Genomic DNA, 21363 nt, shown 5'->3' with positions numbered 1-21363 from the left:
TAACAAGGATTCCAAGAACAAAACATCAAATCTGCATCAAGAGCAAAATGCACCTGTGGAGGAAATGTCTTTTGAAGCAACAGCGCAAGAAAGGGTTACAACTATTACAGGAGACCAATCAGCAACCAGGAGAGTGTTATAAACCACAGCGGAGGGTTGGAAGGGGGAGGGTGAACGAGAGTGTGTTAGAAGAGAGGTGGGAGGGAGAGAGAGAGAGCGAGCGATCGAGAGGAGGAGGAGAGAGATGAGTAGGTAGGGCATTTGGAAAGCGGCGAGTGTATGGATGGTGAGAGAGAGAGAGAAGAGAGAGGAAAAGAAGAGACGGTCTCTAAGCAAGATGTACGGCACTTCACCAGACAACATCTGAATTCTTTGAAGCAGGCAAAGGAGAGAGGAAAGATTCATCCATCCACATGGGATGTCTTCTGTGATCTCTCCTGGCATGGCTTTACTTAAACTGGGAAATACATGGGCTTCCAGGTCACTTACTTATACAGCTGCAGAGCAAGGTAAAAGCTTCAGGTTTCTTGCAGCATCTGTTGAGTAGAATGCATGCTAGTTCATGCGTGCCACGATAAACCTGGCAAACTTGGGAAACGTAATGCAATGTTTCACAGCAACGTTCAGAGCAGCTCGCTATATTAATACTGTGAATGCAGGAATTTACCAGTTTGTTTGTACCAAATGTCAATGTTTTAAAGAGGTCGCATTGAGGGGAAAAATTGCCATATTTGCATGCAAATCATTTAATAACTTCAGGGCAATCTGAACCCATCTCTATTATCCTCTTAAAGGAATGATGGTGACGCTTTCATCCCCATTACAGCTTCAGTCTGAATTTTGTTTTCTTGCTCTGAAAATAGAGAGAAAAAATATGAGAGCACCATTTCTCCTATACGTGGAATACAGCCCATGTAGTTCACAAGTGTGGTGTGGGAGTACTGCAAACCTGCTCTGCAAATGAACACTCACGAGCGCTGTAGGAATCCATTAAAGCGAAGGAACATTAGTTTAATGAGTTGTTAGGAGACTTAAGGCTATTCGACAAACAAATTGCACTGGCGACACGATCACTGAGCAACCAGAAACCATTAGTGACCATTGAAATTATGAGAATAAAAGATTACCAACCGGTCGCTATAATTGAAATATTTATAGAGGTTATACATGCCTCTAACAAGTGACAAGCTAAACCATTCTAACTCTGAATTTCTTGTATTCATCACTAGCCGGGGCGAGACACTACTGAGAATGGAGCTGCTGTTCTGAAGGTACAAACATACCACGCAGTGCACAGAAAACCCACATCTACCGGCCTGACAACCACCTTCCCTTTGGAAAACTATGACCTTGTGATTACTGTGTACTTTGGTCTGCCTTTTGTAGCGGCATTAGGTGGAAGTCTGATTTTCTCAGGTGGAATACAAGGGACCCAGTTGAACTCAACTGCACTTGTTGACGTTGAGGAGAGAATGTCAGTCTTGACCCGTCACACCACTGGAAAGGCACTTATTGTCTTGGAATACACACTGATAGCCAAAGATGGGACGTGCCGCTGTCCCTGATCGATTTTGCGAGATCTGTTCGGCCAACACAAAAGACAAAAGGCTGAATACAACACAGCTTTCATGTCAGGACCACGTGGATGTTACAATGCACAAACCCTTCCCACGCTCTGAAAAGGAAAAGCAGAGAGCGTTTCCATCTCCCACAACCTCCCACAGAAATCTAGGGATACGAGCCGATGAGTTATGAGACGTTTGGACGTTGCTGAATCGACTCCACAGAGAGGTGTCTAAAGAAACCGGGGGTATCCTCGATTAACGGGACTGTACCATGTCAAGGCTGAGGTCTGATGCATTTGTTCACTCTTAGCTCCAATCACAGCAAATTAAAGAAACCTACAAAGTCCACCACAGAGGAGATACATAACGAAATGTGTACATAGGGGTAAAGGACACCATTGAGATAAAGAGGTACTGCAGTATGGTTGGCGCTTATGAAATCCTCCCAACACTACAGCGCTTGGGACGCAGTTGTTAAAGGAGCTCCTACTGAGGGAGGGGTGAGTTTCACTAGCCTACGCAGAGCTTTGGATGTGCATGTCAAGTGTTAATTAATATGTCACCTTTTTAGGTTTCTTCTAAATTGAATGGCTTCTTTCAAAAAAATAACCAACAGTTAACCAACCGTTGAGTGTAAATTCACTTATGTAGGGTTGTTTCAAGCCATGGTTGGGTCAAATATGGACAAAGCCAACTATTGGTTTATATTAGCCTAGAAATTGTCCATATTTAACCCAACCATAGGTTAAAACTACTTAGCATTCTATAGAGTTTACCATGAAACCATAGCCATAACGTTGTTTATCGTTGTGTAGGAGAATGCATACCCCCCCTGTGCTGGGATTCAAGGCCATCATGAGCAACGTCACTGTCCTCGATAACTTGGAACCCTTTGACTTCGACATGGACCTGGAGACTCCTTACCCTGTCAGTTTCCAGGTGTCTGTAACCGGTTTCCTCATGTTGGAGATTGTGCTGGGACTCAGCAGCAACCTGACTGTTCTGGCTCTCTACTGCATGAAGTCCAACTTGGTGAGTTCCGTCAGCAACATCGTAACCATGAATCTGCACGTGTTGGATGTGTTGGTGTGCGTGGGCTGTATACCGCTAACTATTGTTGTGGTGTTGTTGCCAATGGAAGGCAACAATGCACTAATCTGCTGCTTCCATGAGGCCTGCGTGTCGTTTGCTAGTGTTGCCACCGCTGCTAACGTCCTGGCCATCACACTGGATCGATACGACATCTCAGTACGGCCTGCAAATCGAGTACTTACGATGGGACGAGCGGTGGCTATGCTTGGGTCCATTTGGGCTCTATCGTTCCTAAGCTTTCTGGTGCCCTTCATAGAGGAGGGTTTCTTTAGCCAGACGGGTAATGACAGGAATCAGACTGAGGGTGAAGAATCTTCAAACCAATACTACACTGAACTAGGTCTGTACTATCACCTGCTGGCACAGATTCCCATCTTCTTCTTTACCGCTGTGGTCATGCTGGTTACCTACTATAAGATTCTGCAGGCGCTCAACATCCGCATCGGTACCCGTTTCCATGCGGCACCCAAGAAAAAGCCAAGAAAGAAAAAGACCATTTCCATGACTTCCACTCAGCCAGAGTCCACGGACGCCTCGCAGAGCAGCGCAGGCCGCAATCCGCCGCTGGCCATGCGCACATCTGTGTCTGTCATCATCGCTCTCCGCAGGGCAGTTAAACGGCACAGGGAACGCCGCGAGCGACAGAAGAGGGTCTTCCGAATGTCTCTGCTCATCATCTCCACTTTCCTGCTCTGTTGGACACCTATCACTGTGCTCAACACGGTCATCCTGAGCACAGGGCCCAGCGACTTCACTGTACGCCTCAGACTGGGCTTCCTGGTCATGGCTTACGGAACCACCATTTTTCACCCGCTACTGTATGCCTTCACTCGACAGAAATTTCAGAAGGTTCTTAAGAGCAAAATGAAGAAGCGTGTTGTATCGGTAGTAGAGGCAGACCCTATGCCCAATAACGTTGTCATCCACAACTCATGGATTGACCCGAAAAGGAACAAAAAGGTTACCTTTGAGGAGACAGAAGTCAGGCAAAAATGCCTTTCATCAGAGGAAATAGAATGAGAGACTCTGGTGGCAATTATCCTCATCAGGTAAAAAACCATGAAAAAGGGAAACCACTAATCCAAAGCAGTTATGAATTTAAGTGTATTAATTGTACAGTATGTCAAGATAAATAATTTATTACTATTTATTGTGACAGTGATTCGGTGTGGTAGACGTTAAGGTGTAAATACTGCATGTGTTTAGTTAAAGTAGTCCTGGACATTGTACATATCTGAGTAAATTATAAACCACGAGTGTACAGAACTAGATGCTTCTGGTTTTGTTCATTTCTATTAAATACCCTTTTAAATGACTGAAGTGCTCTTCTACGGTCAACACGACCCAGACTCAATTAACTTAACAGTAACACAATTTTCAGGAGTGTTTTTCTCAATGTTTGGCCACTTGGCTTTCAACCACCACACCTCTCACCAGAGGAACATAACACCAATGCAATGTTTAGAATTCAAATGATGTGACCCATTAAGTGGATATCTACTATCTGCTCTTGACCCTGAAACAGAAGGATAGGTATATTACTCTTCAGGTCAACAAGTCACAGGGTAGAGTTGTTGAAACGTAATCTGGTTCCCTTCAACATCACACTCCCAATATAATCATGTCTGTAAAGGGGTGAGGGAGGTGGTTCACATCATGTCCAATCAAATTGCTGGGGGCTGAAGTGGTTACGGACTGTCAACGAGAGGGTGTTGAATCCTTGACCTTATGAGACTCATTGAGCTAATGGGCTTTGATTATAGATCATTCTGTACCATGTGGCAAGCTACAAAATAATCACCTCTTGCACTCCAACAACGGAAGACTGTCAAGCTACTGCACACAGAAAATAAAGAACACAACATTATGAAAAACTGATTTCACGGGTTGGTTCATGCTTGAATTGAAGAACAGGTGATAGCTTTCTAATCAAAGACGTTTCTTTCATTTAGTCTTTTGATCGCTGCTTATTCAGGTATGAAATAACAAGGCAAATTGTCTCCATAATGTAAGCAAAATCTTTTGATAAGCATCCAAGGTTAGAAATATACAGGCAGATATATCTCAAGGGTCTCCACAAGGTCATACGTGACAATTCATGTTAAAATGCTTTTGCATCTCATATGAAGTGACTTTTCTGAATGAAACTTATGGGTTCATCTACAGATAATATTGTTGAGCACATTATGCTGAATAATAGCAAGTGTGACTTTCGAAAGTGCACAAGCGTCTTTTTCACAACGGTGAGCTTCCAAACACCGACAAATTTGTCCAAATCACCACAAGCACACAACACCCGGCGGCTATCCTGCGGCTCTGTGTTTTATTATTTAGCGTGAAATTCACAAAGAACCAAACAACTTTACAGTGCTGTAAGGCGATGGTCTCCTCATATGGAACGCATCACACACAGGCCTACGCAGCTGTTGCCCTGTGATGACTCGACCGGGGGGTTCGGGGTTGCTTATGAACCGGGGCTTTATTGTTTTTGTTGTAAACAAGTCGTGCAGAGTTCTCCGAAAAAAGCAGCAAGTAAGATTCTGCTTACAGGTGCTGAAAACATACAAATAATAAAAGAAAAAATAAGAATAAAAATATATTGCTAGTACTGCTAGCACTACAGGTATAGCCACATAAATACTGATTAATCTGCTTGACATTTTCACAATACAAATCTTAATCCTATTATAGAAGATTATCCAACCTTAAGCAGAACCCAAGAGTCTAATGTTCCGTCGGCCAGCCTACTTATAGCCGCCTGTTATTAACACCGAATCAAACCCTAAAAAGGATATTATCACCTCCACGCATTAAATCGTTGGTTAATAACCTCTCCACTGTCTCATGACCTCATCCGTCTCTTATCTCTACTCTCGACATCCACTTGTCACTCATACGGTCCCAGAGGAACGTGCCACCCAGTGCCGGGTTCTGTGATTGACAATCCGTCATGGTTTGATAGACAGGTGCAGTTCAGGAGATGGGGAAAACAAACAAAATCTAATTCCCGCGGGTAGACCAATGCATGTTGGGGACTTGGCCGTTCTGTGATATTTTTGGCTTTTAACATCAAGTTAAATTTAAAACGAATGATCTTAAAATAGAAAAATTATAGATTTGCGGGAACTGGGTTAAATCTCAGTCCAACACAACCATTTTCTTTCCCCCTCTATTTCTTCTCCGGTGCAGAGAGCTGCACTTTAATCCTCTGCTCTTGACATCTATCTGACTTTGAATTCCTCTCCTCAATCACGGCATCCTCGACTCGTTCATGTTCCTCCACTCCAATCATCACATTACGGATGACAGCAGTTACGCGCATGTCCTCTACCTAACAAAACACCTTCACCTCCCTCCAATGCCCGAGTCAATCCCCCATATAAGCCATTTACAGCGCTCCTTCATCCATCCGTCCATCACACCATCTTTAACTCACATTTCTCCCTGACATCAGCCGGACAGCACTGTAATTCAAACATGTTTTGTGTGTACTGACAAATGTTCATAGAAAACAACAAAAGACCTTCAAAGAAATTATTAACAAAAGTTGAGTAAAGTGTCACTTGTTGGTAATTTAAGTCATGGCTAGGGACGGAGGTTTAAAAATGAAGGCTTTTTCTAACACTGCGTTCAAAACGCCTGGGATTTAGAATGTTTCCCACCTCAAACTGTAAATAATTTCTGGAACTACGCTGTTTTAATCCTAATAAAAACGTGTAATGTTTTAATGCTCCCAAATCATGTTTCTAAATACTTTTAATGTTACTAAATCCAAACCAACCAAGTATTTGGTTATCCCAAATCCTTAAAAAGTGTCTTAAAAAGAAGCATAACACCGTGTCTACACAAGACGCGAATGTTACGAAAAATGCTTGTTTTTAATGGGTTTCTGGTGTTGCATCCAGCATGGACAAAATGTTAAATTATAATGGGTTCTAATGCGTTCTTTTGTTGCGCCGCATCCGGTGTAGACACACTGTTAATGCACTTGGGAAACTCGTACCTCTGATATTCATTATTAGGCCGGCCGGGTAATGCATTCAAATTGGAAAATAAAACGGAGAAAAGTTTAACCAAAAAAACTTTTTTTACCAAAAACTTTTTTATGGGGATTTTATAAATATGTGTATTCTATTTATAGTCCTATTTATACAACTATAAAGAGCCAAGATTACAATCTTATTCAATCATATATACATTGCCACTAAATACAATTTTATAAGCTGTTCCATACTCTTCCTCATTTAGACACAAATATAAAAGCAACATTTAGATGATCGCACGGTTTAAATCTGCCTGCTCCACACAGAAACTGACTCTTCATACAACTATGCCTCATGGTAAACAGGAAAGTGGCAATTAAATCTTCAAGCATCCATTATCATTTACTGATTGCCTTGTTTACAATCCAATAACATGATGCTATCAGCGCTTCTAGAAACACTCGGGTTCCTTCAAATCACTGTCCAACTGCACTTCATCCAAACTGATGTCATCTTTCTATAACTGCATCAGAGACAGCATGCGCTAAACAGAGAGACCATATTTTTTAAGCATGCACTGGATGTGGTATCTTGTGTGTGTATCTCGCCTCTGTAAAATATTCGGCCTTTTCAAAGACAGCAATAGACCATCTGAGCCGTTAACAGTTGCCTTCTGGGAAATGTGTAAGACGGCAGGTAAAGATATCACATCAGACTCCGGCTGTTCATGTTATGCATTGACAGGTGGAGGGAAGGCATAAGAGCCGAGCATCCTGTGAAAGAAGGACGGGTGCTGTTAGAGCCCAATCGTCTCGCCTCGGCTGTTGATGCTAATGCAGAGACGTCTGCAATCCATTAGCAGCGAGAACCAAATCCAAACATGACTCTCACTTTGACATGATAAATAATTCAATGGGTAAAAAACATTTTACTGAATCACAACATGTCACAAAGAACCTGTTACAAAAACCGGCTGCCTCGCTGTCTACTGCCTACAAAGGCTGCCGGATTTTGAGGGCGGCATCCAAACCGAGACGCAATCTCGTACGTGATAAATGAATAGAAATATGCAGGCCGTGAATGCAAAAATCAGCCTGCGATCTCAAATGCACAATAGAAAATTACAGTCCGCCAGCATCCATTTATTTTCAGTCGAGAACAATATGCAAATATAAAACGGGGAACGGCCCCTCGCTGATATTCGCTGGAATCGGTCCTACAGGGCACAGGAGATAATGATACAAACATGCGCTGGGAAACAGTGTCCTGAATTTGCATGGCGCTGTTTATCCATCCACATGACAGCCGGACAAATGTAAAACACTGAGGTCAACAGAGCATGGGTCAATATGAATCTAATATTACAGCCATTAAAACCAGAACTGAAAACAAGTTTTGCATTTCAGTTAATGTCTACAACAACATGGATTCCAGACAGGAATATAGAATTTTTCTAAAATTACAAGGCAACTTACAGTATAACACCCTTAAAGTCAATATCAAACAGAGTTTGGTACATATTTTAATTTTGTTCGATAACTTGTTCAATAAGAAGGAGACTTTCCTTTTGGAGGTTGAATCTGTTTCTGTGATGGTTGTACTAATGTTTTCATGAATTGTGTTAAAGGGACAGTTCGCTCCAAAAATGAAAATTCTGTCATCATTTATTCACCCTCACGTTGTTCAAAACCTGTACGCGATAGACCAATTTATCATTTTTGGTTGAACTAGACCGTTACGTACATGGTGTCAATACAGATTTGGTTTGAGATCTAACATAATGTTCTCAGGTCACTAAGGTCACTTGTAAATGTTTTTGAGGTCAGACATGAATCAAAAGAACACAACCAAAAATATCTCCAGACCAGAATCCTAGTCCTCACACCTGCTTCAAACTCAGCAAAAACATGTTGGCCACATGAATGAATGAGGTTGACCTAAAAAAACTCAAGACTCTATTACCACCTCTTACAAGACTGCAAAGTAAGCACACAGCACACGCAGAAGAAAAACATTAAACTTTAAAGAAATTGCCTGTAGTCCCACAAAGACAAATAAAAAATGCAACATGATCTATTGTGAAAAAAAGATTAACGGCAGCTTGCATTCTGATCAGGGAAGTGATGTAACCTCATAAACACAGAGAAGATAAAGTGCAGGCACTTGTGCGGAGTACTTCATTGTTATCGAATGTTTTGAAGGACGGGAGAGTGGAGTGAAGTGGTGGATGCTCGTGATCGGTCGCTCACCCAACTCATTGAGGCTCTGGGCAGCTTTGGTGATCTCTCTACTGCCCCCCTGCAGTTGCCCTTGTAATCGCTTGCTCAGGTACAGAATGCGAATGATCCTCCTCAGCAGGTCACAAGCCACCTACCAGAGAGAATAAGATGAGAAGAAGAAGCATTTCTTACTGACATTATTTTTATGACATTTAAGTGCAATTAACGTCCTATATTCTTATTAATGCAATACAGTTTTTTTATTTTACTTTTTTATGCAATCCACCCTAAAGAAGTAAATAAAGTACATTTAATCAAATCCATAAATTATAGACAATACAGATTAATTCGATCATAGTGTAATAATGGTTACAAAAGCAACACAAAACTTCTATATATGCCTCAAAGTGATAGTTCACCCAAAAATGAAAATGCATTAATCGGAAGATATTTTGAGAAATGTCTCAGTGGTTTTATGTCCGCACAACGGAAGTCAATGTGGTTCAGTGTTTTTCGGTTACTGACGTTCTTCAAAATATCTTCTTTTGTGTTTTACATTCCAGTTTTGGAATGACAAAAATGTGAGATTTATTTTTGTGGGTGAATTATCCTAAAGATTATGCCACCTATTATTTCTGTGCAAATCGTATGAAATGTCACTTTTTTAATATGGATTGAATATTACATATTGATAATATAATAAAGTAGAAACATATCCATGACCTCACTGAGACCTTTTAAGACGTCTATTCCTTTTGTCATACACACATAAACAAACAAACGACAGAGCGTTTAGCTCACAAACCAAGTCAACAGTTACTATGTAATAAAAGAAATGAGAACCCACTTAAGCCAGTATATTTGTCCTGCTAAACCACACACATAAGTATAATGTGTCAATGAAAGCCTGTGGGCAGACAGCAGCCGGATGAAGGACTCTAGGTCAGTCTTTTTGGGGTTTCAGTGAATAGGTTCAGCTGATCTGTCCCAAAGGTACGAGAATCTATGACTGTGTGTCTGATGGCTTTTTCCTGAGATGACAGAATGTCAGATACTGTGACAGAAAGATTTTAAAAGTAAGATAGAAAGACAATAGGACGTGTTCTTGCCATGAGCACTGCTCTTGTCCTTAAAGGGAATAAAAGAAATTAAAATGTGTTGCTGAGGGCAAATATGAGATAGACCAAGAGACAGAGAAAACATGAGATTATTTAAATTTGCACCATCCAACATAATCAAAAGCAAATATAAACTTTATAATAAATAGCAGAGCCTGGGGCTGAAATTACATAAGATTTTGAGTCCAATTAAATTAACGTTTCTTTCTCTTAGGGTTGGCTAATCTAAATTGGTTTCAAGCTCCTAGTTCCCATTCCTATTGCATTTAAACATTCTTATGTATTCTATACTCCACCTCAAAAATTTCACACATTAAAGCCAAAGATCAACTATATTAAAAATGCATGACCTTTGTCTCCCAGTCCAAATGTATTATCTAATATGTAAAACTCACTGAGAGAGCATCCATAGTTTGTCAAGGTGCTTTGATAAGCAAATGTGAAAAGGCAAATGTATTTCTACATCAAAATAAATCCACACACAAAAAAAGAAATGGTTATAAAAGGTTTTCAAAACCACCGTGACCTTTTCCATGACTGCATTTCATTTATATTTAATATAAATTCCCCAAAGCCACTAATAACACGGACCGGATAACCTGTAAATCTACAGGAGGTGTCATGCCGGACACTAGCGTTCACCTGACTGATGGAGAGTAAGAGAGACAGACTTGTCCTTTCCGGGCCAGATTGACTTTTATTGATTTTTGTTCTGCAGGATTGAAGCTTTACTCACGATGGCATCATGAACCCGAGTCAGGATGTGCACATGATTAAAGCTGCATTTTGCTCGGTTGGGTAGCCCTAATGCAGCACTCCGATAATAACGGAGAGACGCACAATGCAGGTATTATTATCCCACAGGTGCAGTTTACAGAGATACAGGAAGACCGGAGTGAAAGGATCCCATTTTGTTTTGCATTAAGGATTTAAGGTTATACTCATTTCACCCTTAAATATTTTGAAAATGAATTAATTTAGGTTTGTTTTGCAGAGTGTTACTGTAAATCCATATTGGAAAAAAAACTTTTTGTGCGAATTTCTGTTTTCCATCCTGGCTGCAATAGGAAATCTATCTCTATCTATCTCAGATGTCGAGCCAATAAACATGGAAATCAGGTGCCTGAACAAAAGCACGCTGTTTGTAAAACAAGACAATCAAAAAGTAATGGTTCAGCAGAAAGCCAATCTCTTCTCTCTGCAGGAATACCCAGGGATAGGTGACAGGACAGATTTTTGCATAACAGCAATAACAAAGATACCTGTAAGCGGGCCAGCTGAGCTGTCCGTGCCACAATCTTATTGTAAGGGTCAAGGATTTTGGTCCTTATCCTAAGAAAGAAAAAACACATAGAATCATGCACTTTGCAAATTAAAAGTATGGGACTTTTTAGTATGGGACATTTTTTGGACCTGTTCAAAGCTGTTACACAATATGCAATATTTTGTGTACACTAAACTGTGAAAATCAGATTGACTGACGGTTAAATAAGATTCTATTTGCAGGATCGGGTAACATCGGATAACCTTTGTGTCATCCACATCTTACGTATTAATGAAGCATTTAAAATGTTATTAATGGAGTCATCTACCTGTCCACTGCATTCTGCAGAGCTGCAATTCTGTTCTGCATCATTTGTAAGACACCTGTGAAATAAATCAGGAATTCACTTCCTGTCTCACAAGAGAAAAGCCAAATGCACTGTGGTGAAATAATACATGTGACAAGTCATCCCTCTGCTGGGGAGCTGTAAAATTGCACACACATTTAACATCAACTGTGTTTAAATTGCAGTACTTTTGTATGCAAGTGTAAGCCCAACATGTCAATGTCTGATATAGCATGGCGTAATGGTGTAAGTATGACGCAATATGTGCTTGTGATACAAATACCGAAAATGTGATCTTAAAACGTGACAAACTTCATAATGGAAATACCTTTACAAAAGGGTGTTTTTACGTCGCCCACGCGTTAATGCACAACAATGAAATGAACTTAATGACAAAAGATTATGTAAAGTATGTAGTGAATGAATGACCTTCAAGAGACTCAATCCCCGTTGCCTGAGCCAGTAGATCTTCATGTCTGGCCACAACCTGCGTTCACAAAAAGTACATTTATTTAGTAGGCTTTGCTTAGTTGAGACACATCATATGCACCTACAGGCAATACGCTTCCAATAAACTCTTTCTTCTATGTGTCGACAATATAAAAGTAACGCAACTGAATAGAATAGATTAGTACAGTAGAATAGAAAAGTAGAGCAAAGCAGAATACAATAGAATGGAATAGATTAGACTAGAATGGAGTAAAGTTGAATAAAATAGAGTTTAATATAAAAGAATGAAACACTAGTATACAAAACAACAGGATGAATAGAATACACCAGGGTATAGTAGAATAGAAATGTGTACTGTACTTAAGAAGTTACACTGTAGACTATGTACAAACTTTAATAGACTAAGATCCACAAAGTACCTCTATGCCACACACTTATAAAAGGGTTGTACACCACTCTTAATCCTCCCACAAGAGGGCATTCAAACACTGATGTGTACTTTGACAGGTGTGACTGACCTGACTGTGCAGCTCTTTATCCAGCTGACTGATGCCCTCTGCCAGCCTCGCCAGCTGTTCTGCGATGACTGCATGATGAATCGCCTGAGCTGTGTATGTTTTCACATCGAATTCCTCTATCAGGAAATCAGCATAGCACTCTGAAAGATCATTCATCCAGTCAAATATCATCTGAATCACTACAGATCCAAAGATCCACGTTACGTTACAATGTAAACAGTAAATGGTCACTGAGGTGTTAGTGTTACTGTGATGTTATTGGAGGTTAAGGATTCAAAAGAGTTTTTTTTTTGCCACCCCAACTAGTCTAAAACACGATCTTAGTTTTACAAAAAGATAAAAAGGAGAATATCCGTATTAAAAATTACTTGCCATCTTTCAGGATTGAATCCGCTGTCAATTCCGGACTTGCCTCCATAGCTGCCACTTCATCAGTGACGTCGTATTCCTGCGTCAGGATACGCCGCCAATGGCAAAGGGTCAGCTTATCAATATTAATTAGGTGGACTGACGTACTAAAAAAGGAAGCTGGTAAAGCTGTTTTTTATTAGAATGTTGTTTTTATTTTTTAAATTGTGCATTTAAAAGTGACTCTGTGCGTATATCTTGGCAAAAAAACTCGAATATAATTAGCAAAAATATTTATAGCGTTTTCTATTGACCAGAGGTCAAATGTTAAACACACCCACTGGCAACCGGAAAACGAATGCGCGCGCGTGTGAATAGTGAGACACCGGTGCAGTATCAAAACAAGTGTTTTATTGTAATAATTTGTCGAGTTAACTGTTGTAAGGCTAAAGTAACGTTATGTTTAATGTTTGCATGAGCTTTTTTCTTTAGCTGACTGAAAATGGAAAAGCTCAATATTGCGTGTTTGTACGGTTAGGCTTCGAAAAGACTCCCACAGCATGTCATTATTTAAAGAGACCGAATTGTTGACAAATATAGTATTATAATAAAAAATAACAATGCATAGTGGGAATGTCATGGACTTGTTTAACAGCGGAACTACAGTGAAAGTCTGTGCACCTATGGTGCGATACTCAAAGTAAGTTAAGTTTATCATAAATGATAAAACCGAGGATGAATTGTTTTGGTCCTTATATCTAAAACCATGTCATTTCTTTTCAGGTTGGCTTTTAGAGCTTTGGTGAGGAAATATGATTGTGATTTGTGTTTCACCCCCATGATCGTTGCAGAAGACTTCATGCAATCTGCTAAAGCAAGAGACAGTGAATTCACCACCAACAAGAGTAAGACAGAATGTTACTATTAGATAGAATGGGGTGGATGTGATATTTCGATATAAACTTAAAATTTTAGTTTTGTGGCTTTTAGTCTGTGTATGTAAACTTTGATATCATCTGTGTATCATGTCTTCCTAAATGTTGATGTAATTTATTTGCAGTTATTATTAAGAAATAGCACCGATGTGTACCTGTCAATCACAGACAAAAGTTACTGGATGCCCGGCTCACCCACTGATCCATTTTACTCCATTCTTCTCTGCACAATTAGTAGATTATAACATGCGTGGTGGTTTGTGGTTAGTTCCCTTAAACTAAGTGCAGAGTGTATGTTACTTTTTAAAAAAGTTTCTGCCTAACGCCTTTTCACTTATACATTCATTTTTGTGTGTTTTTCAGGTGATCGACCCTTAATTGTGCAGTTTGCTGCCAAGAATGCACAGACGCTGGCAGACGCAGCATGTGTGGTGTCCGCTTTTTCAGATGGAGTGGATCTGAATTGTGGCTGTCCACAAAGGTAACATAATCTAATATTCAGAAAACGTTTAACACAAGTTTTTCACAGACGAGGTTTAGCCGCTAAGTTAAGACTGTGTCTCATCGACTAGCAATTAGTTAGGACTAATCAGTCTTACTTTACATATTTTAATTAGCCCAATCTACCTTTTCATTGAACTGATTTGAAGAAGTTAAAACCAGTCTGGAAGAAAGAAATTGGATGAGTCTAATCGGTTTATACTACGGACCCCTGGCTTGAGCTAAGTCTTGTCTGTGAAACCGGGCCATTGTTTTAAAGGAACACTTCTTATGGGGCGGTTTCCCGAACAGGTCTTAAGCCTAGACCCAGACTAACTTAAATATTTGAGGTGTCTTGATTGAAACCTACTTCCACTGACATTTTTTTGTCTTAAGATGCAGACCATGTTTTTTTTGTTGCAAAGTATGTTTTCTAAATGTACTTAAATATCCTAATTTAACTAAGGAATGGCTTAAGCTAGTCCTTGTCCGGGAAACAGTGTTTATTTACATTGACATTTAGTCATTTAGCAGTGTTTTTATCCATAATGACTTACAAAAGAAGTAAACAATGGATGCAATTGGAACAACATAAGAAACACAAAAAGCATAAGTGCAATAAAACTGGTCTCACAAAGCCTACCACAGTATACAGATATATGAGGACCTATTTTATCTGAACATATAAAAAAAAGTGTCACTTTATTCTAAATAATCTTACATTTAAATAAATCGGTAACACATTATGAACTAACAATAAGCAATTTATGCCTAGTTTCACAGACAAGGTTTAAGAACTAATCCTTGACTAAAATGCAAGGTTGAGCTGTCGTAACCGAAAATAACTTGCAATGACAGATCTTAAAGGGGAACTCTGATTAATGGCAGAATTAATGTTATTTATCACTGAACCTCAAGTGTTTTAACATCTGTAAGACATCCATTTTTCCTAATAACACCTCCTTAAATTGCACCGCAACCAATCTTCAAAGCGCTCTCCATGGGACTCTGGTGGTTCAGTATAAATTAATGTTATGCGACGAGGATACTTTCGTGAGCAAACAAACAAATCTAAAGACTATTTTAGAAAATTTCCTGATATTAGTATTAGTTTGCAGCGAGTGTTTCAGAGAGCTACACGACTTGAGCCTGTGTGGTCAGAACACGTATGCGCCGAGCGATGCTGACACCGGAAGCACTGTCATAGGGCTCCGGTGTTTGTTCTATGGAGGAGTCAGAAAGCTTTCAAAACTTTCAAAACTACCTTAATTTGCATTCTGGGGTAAAACGGAGGTCCTATGGATGTTAAACTACTTGAGGGTGGGTAGTCAAGTGCAGAATTTTCATTTTGGGTCGGAGATCCCCTTTAAAATATGTCAGTGCCATTGATTTGTCTCAAGATGCACACCTGTGATGTTTTTTAAAGAAGCTACTTAAATATACTTATTTAAGAACTAGTCCTGGCTTAAACTAAGCCCTGTTTGAAAAATATAAACCCAGTTTTACAGACAAGACTTAGATTAAACCCGGACTATGTTTTAGTTTAATTAGGATATTTAACTTGCTTTTATAAAAATACCTTAGATAAAACTATTTTGAGACAAAACACTGGTTTTAACATATATCTGGACAAGTTATTTTTAGTTAAGACAACTTGAACATCCATTTTAGTTTAGCTTTAAGCCTGGTCTGTGAAACTGGGCAATTGCTTTTTAGGATTAAGAATTATTGCTCTTTGTACTGTGTGCTAATGCCAATACTTCAGGCTTCATGCTTGTTTACTGTACAATAACTAATGTTATCAGTTAAAGCTTTTGATTTAAAAAATGTCTTTTAAAATGCTGACATTAACCTAAACTATCATTATTAAATGTTTATGTTCATGTATGCATTACCTAATAATATTATGGAAGAGTGTTACAAATAAGTGTATAAAATAACCTCAAAAAGTACTGTCGCTGTAAACAAAGTTCAAGATAACGGGATGAGGAAACACACTTCTTGAATATATTTAAATGTTAGAGCTCTGTATTCTCATATTTTAACTCTTATTTACACCTCTTATAGTCACTGATATGATCAATTTCTGATTTCTGTAGATTTGATCACATTTGGACATCATTGGTGTTGTGTTTGTTGCAGGTGGGCTGTGTCTGAAGGTTACGGAGCCTGTCTGATCAACAAACCTGAGCTGGTCAGAGATATGGTGAGACATGTTCGAAACCAAATAGACAATCCCAACTACACAGTGTCCATTAAAATAAGGTGAGCATGTGTTTGACTCTTAATAAGCTAAAGACATCTAAAGCGGCTATATCATAGATTTCTGTTCATTATTGCTGCTTCTTAGATTTGCATATTTTGTTAATTTAATCATGTTGTTATCTTTTTACTTAAGTAAGGTCTCATTTCATTTCTTCATTTGGTCTTATTCTGTAAGAGTTTCTCATTCAGTTTAATGTTACACAACAGGAAAAAGTAAATTGTGATGTTTCATAAAATCAGGTGTTAATTCAATATATTGTTTTTGTGTGATCCTCAGAATCCATAAGGATATCAGGAAGACAGTGGACCTCTGTCAGAAAGTGGAGGCAGCAGGTGTGTCGTGGATTACGGTTCACGGTCGTACAGCTGATGAGAGGCACCAGGCCGTCCACTACGATGCCATTAAGACCATCAAGAGCAGCCTGTCCATCCCCGTCATCGCAAACGGAGACATCAAGAACATGCAGGACGTTGAGTCCACCCGTGACCTCACAGGCGTGGATGGTGCGTGTGCGGTGCTTGACATCTGATCCAGTCTGATGTAGGCATTTCTCATCTGATGTGCTGTTGTTTGAACTCTTGCAGGTGTGATGGCTGCCCGTGGGTTGCTGGCCAATCCTGCCATGTTCGCAGGGTTTGAGGAGACCCCGCTTCAGTGTGTTTGGGACTGGGTAGACGTTGCTTTAGAACACGGGACACCTTTTACTTGTTTCCACCATCATTTGATTTACATGTTAGAGCGCATCACCTCTCAGCCTGAGAGGAGAGTGTTCAATAATCTATCCAGTACTTCTGCGGTCATTGACTACCTCCACAATGCTTATGGCTCCTTATAGTTTGTTTTTAATGAATGTAGATTTTTAATTGAAATGAAGGCAGAAATGCAAAATGAATTCTTAAATAAACCAGTGCTGTTTATGATTAATATGTATACACTGTTATGTCTAGACAAATTGGTATGCAGCATTTGTAGTGCCTTTAAAATACTTAATCAATTCATCCGGCATGACCATCTTGTCTCTAAAGCCAATGTATTGTAGGTGTATGGCTTTGAAAATGTATGTATTTAGTAAGTGCTTTTATCCAATATATCGTGTTTACATTTAATAAATTAGCAGACGCTATAAGAAAAGTGACTTTAAAAGAGCCTTTAAAGGGATAGTTCATACCCAAAATGAAGGTCATCATTTACTTATCCTTAGATTGTTTCATAATTGTATAAATTACTTTGTTCTGATGAACACAGAGAAAGATATTTGGAAGAATGTTAGCAGTTTACAGTTGAGGAACATCATTGACTACCATAGTAGGAAGAATTAAATGGTAGTCAAAGGTACCCAAGAACCCCAGTTTGTTTTCCTAAATTAATGAAATGTCAAATTTTCTGTGCAACAAACAGAAAAATACACAATCATTTTTTTCTACTATGGTAGTGAATGATTTCCCCGAACTAAAAATTGCTGACATTCTTCCAAATATATTTCTCGGTGATCTACAGAACATAGAAATTTAGGTTTGAAACAACCTGAGTGTGAGTAAAGTATGATAGGATTTTCCATTTTGGGTGAAGTGTCCCTTTAACATTATATCTGAAGTGATTTGTAAGTGATATTCCAAAAACCAGAGGCTCGTGGGTTTAAGTCTCTGGTAATAGTCATATGACTGAAGATTTTACCAGAAGTTTTTGAAGCATGCAGTGACCAGTGGTCTGGTGGTAATGTGCACTTGACCAGGGCTTGATAGCTCAGGGTTCAAATCCAGCTTTGGGTGATCTCTCACATCTCTTATGTGGTCCAGGTAAGTGTAAAGAGATAAAATTACCAGGAGATTTGATTCTGACATGCAGAGTCCTGTGGCTCAGGGGTAAGAATCACTGGGTTAGAATTTGGTAGTTGAGGTTTCAAGGCTTACTTTGTGTTCTTGCTCACATTTCATGTGTTTCAGGTTTCAATAACAGGGATAAAGTTACCAGGAGGACTCCTTCAGTCATGCAGTGCCCAATGGCTCAGTGTTAAGGAACACTACTCTAAGATCAAGAGGTCTGGGGTTTGAGGCCAGGTATAGACCTGCATCTGAATGACCAGCGGAGAAGACGACCAGCGGAGAAGACGACCAGCGGAGAAGACGACCAGCGGAGAAGACGACCAGCGGAGAAGACGACCAGCGGAGAAGACGACCAGCGGAGAAGACGACCAGCGGAGAAGACGACCAGCGGAGAAGACGACCAGCGGAGAAGACGACCAGCGGAGAATGCACTCCATAAATTGGGGTTTTGTCAACGTTATTTTTTGTTGTAGCAGCTAGCTATCAGCCAGTTCCAAGGAACTGTTAAGTATTTTTGTAAAATTTAGGTAAAATTTTGGCTTCTGGTGTATAACCCCCTGTGCCTGCACTCTTGAACCTCGGGGGAGACACGCTCCAACGTCTCCCCCTTTCACGGTTTGGGTATCTTCTCACGCCCTCCAGTCTTCATGTCTTGCTTCTTCCTTCAGGCTGGGATTTGGTTCCTGGTTCCTGCTTGATCTGTTTCCTGTGGTGATTCCAGTCATGCACTGGCTTTGAACCCTAGACCTTCTGATCTAGTTCCAGTGCTCTTCCAACTGAGCCATTGGGTCCTTCACAAATTTTACAGTTCTCCGGGCGTATTTATCTTTTTTTTTTAAACAAGTTGCGCATAAGAGATGTGGTTGAACACTTAGAGTGTCTGAGTCAAGGATTGAACCTGTTATCACTTGTTTCAGTCTCAGAGCTTGTACCCCTCAGCCACTGGGCCCTGGATGTTATATACAGTTCTCCGGGAGTATTTATCTTTTTTTTTTAAACAAGTTGTGCATAAGAGATGTGGTTGAACACTTAGAGTGTCTGAGTCAAGGATTGAACCTGTTATCACTTGTTTCAGTCTCAGAGCTTGTACCCCTCAGCCACTGGGCCCTGGATGTTATATACAGTTCTCCGGGAGTATTTATCTTTTTTTTTTAAACAAGTTGTGCATAAGAGATGTGGTTGAACACTTAGAGTGTCTGAGTCAAGGATTGAACCTGTTATCACTTGTTTCAGTCTCAGAGCTTGTACCCCTCAGTCACTGGGCACTGGATGCTATACAAAGTTCTCCGGGCGTATTTATCTTTTTTTTTAACGAGTTGCGCACAAGAAATGTGATTGAACATTTAAAGTGTCAGTGACCAGCCTTGAACCCTTGACTTCATGTTCTCATTGTAAATGCTCATCCTCCAGTGCCATCGTGCAAGGGACGCTTGAAACTGTTCTCCGTACGGATATATCTGTTATTCTTTAAACCAAGACTGAATAGGAGAGACAAATAAAGTGTCAGAGTCTGGGATTGAACTCAAGACCATTTACACCGGTCTCAGCGCTCATATTGCTGAGCCATTGAGCTGCACCCATTTGTGATAGTTCTGATTTAGCTGAACTGACTTTTTAAGGTGAGGTCTTCAATGCAATGTCAAGGCTTAAAACACTGAGATTTGAACCAAGGCTTTCAGGTACAAAAGTCAAGAGATTAACCCCATAGTTTTTTAATTTGCAGCAGTTCGCTTTTTGTTAAATACCATTTAAAAATCTTAAGAGTGAGATTTGAACCAAGACCATTTAAACCCTGAGTTGTTTAGTTTGCAAAGGTTTGATATGATTTTCTCTGGGTTCTTTGTTTTCTGTGTATTTTCTGTAGAGTTTTGAATGAGATTTAAAGACTTTCAGGTAAGAAAGGCAAGAGCTTAACCCCCTGAACCAATGTGTTTTAGTATAAGTGTTTGGATTTGTTCTGGGTTCTTTGACTTTCAAAGTCTTATATTAAGAAAACAGAACATTCAAACCCTAAACCATCAAACTTCATACTTAAGTGCACATTTTTTGTGAGTAATGGTGCTTAAAAGCAGTGTGATATCAACCAAGATGTTTAGGAAAAGGAATGAAGCTGTCAAACTCTGAATCAATGAATTTGTGATAATTCAACATATTGTTGTTGATATACAAATAAAAACTTTAAAGTTCAAGCCCAGTGAATTTGCACTAGAGTAACATAGATTATGGGAATTTATATGACGACCGTTTTTGACTTTAAAGCATAAAAAAAACACTAACCCTTTCTCCAAACAGGTAGTGGTCTAGCTTTTGTTAAAACCAGCAACTTTGCATTTGCACTACTGTATTATTGGTCCCTAAACTCTTTGTAAATCGCTTTGGATTAAAGCGTCTGCTAAATGACTGAATGTAAAATGCAGGAGATCAACCCCGAGCAAATGAATCTTGCTCAGGTGAGGTTTTAATGGTCACAAATCACCATACAGGCCTGTTCATATAAAAAATAAATGTAAAGATGATGCGATTTAACCCACACTTCAAAGTATGAAAGACAAGCATTCTTCCGAGATGTTTAATTCACAAAACATTTAGTTTGTGATTTGTATTCAAGTATGAACAACCTCAGGATGCAAGTATATACTTTTTTTTCCACCTTTTAATCTGTCAGAATGAATAAATTACTGGAGCGATTCATAGATTTTATAGAATTTTTTAATTTTAATCTTTAAAATCAGAGAATAACAACTATATCACAAAATTTGCTATAAAAATGAGAAAACTTTATATAAAATAAAATGTTGGTGGTATACGGTTTGTACAGTGTTTATTTCACACCCGAAATTCTCCAATCAGTGAATCCTAGAGCATTTGTGTAGAGTTTATTTCCCACTGAAACACCTGAAGTTTATTAGTCTTGATTTTCAGCTGTTGACGGCCCGGGCATGTGTGAGTTAGATCA

The 21363-nt window shown here is 39.4% G+C and overlaps 3 protein-coding genes across 3 annotated transcripts in view; 2 read left to right on the top strand and 1 right to left on the bottom strand.

Annotated features, from left to right (window-relative positions):
- cog5 (component of oligomeric golgi complex 5) overlaps window positions 1-12992 on the bottom strand; it is a 45253-nt gene extending 32261 nt beyond the window's left edge. Inside the window, exons 1-6 of the mRNA XM_056747949.1 lie at window positions 12928-12992; window positions 12556-12695; window positions 12017-12074; window positions 11570-11624; window positions 11240-11309; window positions 8890-9010 (exon numbers count right to left, since the gene is read on the bottom strand). Coding sequence (XP_056603927.1) covers window positions 8890-9010; window positions 11240-11309; window positions 11570-11624; window positions 12017-12074; window positions 12556-12695; window positions 12928-12973 — 490 coding nt within the window. The 5' untranslated portion in view covers window positions 12974-12992. The remainder of the gene's footprint in view (window positions 1-8889; window positions 9011-11239; window positions 11310-11569; window positions 11625-12016; window positions 12075-12555; window positions 12696-12927) is intronic.
- Window positions 237-4696, top strand: gpr22a (G protein-coupled receptor 22a). Its single transcript, XM_056747950.1, has 3 exons — window positions 237-509; window positions 1230-2065; window positions 2381-4696. Exon 3 carries the CDS (start codon window positions 2385-2387, stop codon window positions 3675-3677), a length of 1293 nt encoding a protein of 430 aa, XP_056603928.1. The 5' UTR covers window positions 237-509; window positions 1230-2065; window positions 2381-2384; the 3' UTR covers window positions 3678-4696.
- A 265-nt stretch (window positions 12993-13257) lies between the features above and the next one.
- Window positions 13258-20596, top strand: dus4l (dihydrouridine synthase 4-like (S. cerevisiae)). The gene is made up of 6 exons (XM_056749359.1): window positions 13258-13603; window positions 13687-13808; window positions 14202-14319; window positions 16461-16583; window positions 16861-17087; window positions 17169-20596. The coding sequence occupies exons 1-6, from the start codon at window positions 13524-13526 to the stop codon at window positions 17417-17419; spliced, it is 921 nt and encodes a 306-aa protein (XP_056605337.1). The 5' UTR covers window positions 13258-13523; the 3' UTR covers window positions 17420-20596.
- The last annotated feature ends 767 nt before the right edge of the window (window positions 20597-21363 follow it).

Source organism: Triplophysa dalaica, chromosome 5 (assembly GCF_015846415.1).
Source record: "Triplophysa dalaica isolate WHDGS20190420 chromosome 5, ASM1584641v1, whole genome shotgun sequence".
Lineage (NCBI taxonomy): Eukaryota > Metazoa > Chordata > Actinopteri > Cypriniformes > Nemacheilidae > Triplophysa > Triplophysa dalaica.
Note: the sequence above shows the minus strand (reverse complement) of the source record. Positions and strands in the feature narration are given on the sequence as shown.

What these genes read in the sequence shown, in the direction of transcription:
- gpr22a (XM_056747950.1), top strand. Translation starts at nt 2,385, where the DNA reads ATGCATACCCCCCCTGTGCTGGGATTCAAGGCCATCATGAGCAACGTC.
- dus4l (XM_056749359.1), top strand. Translation starts at nt 13,524, where the DNA reads ATGCATAGTGGGAATGTCATGGACTTGTTTAACAGCGGAACTACAGTG. An exon ending in CCTATGGTGCGATACTCAAA is followed by an intron (nt 13,604 to 13,686) that starts GTAAGTTAAGTT and finishes ATTTCTTTTCAG; the next exon opens with GTTGGCTTTTAGAGCTTTGG. An exon ending in TGAATTCACCACCAACAAGA is followed by an intron (nt 13,809 to 14,201) that starts GTAAGACAGAAT and finishes TGTGTTTTTCAG; the next exon opens with GTGATCGACCCTTAATTGTG.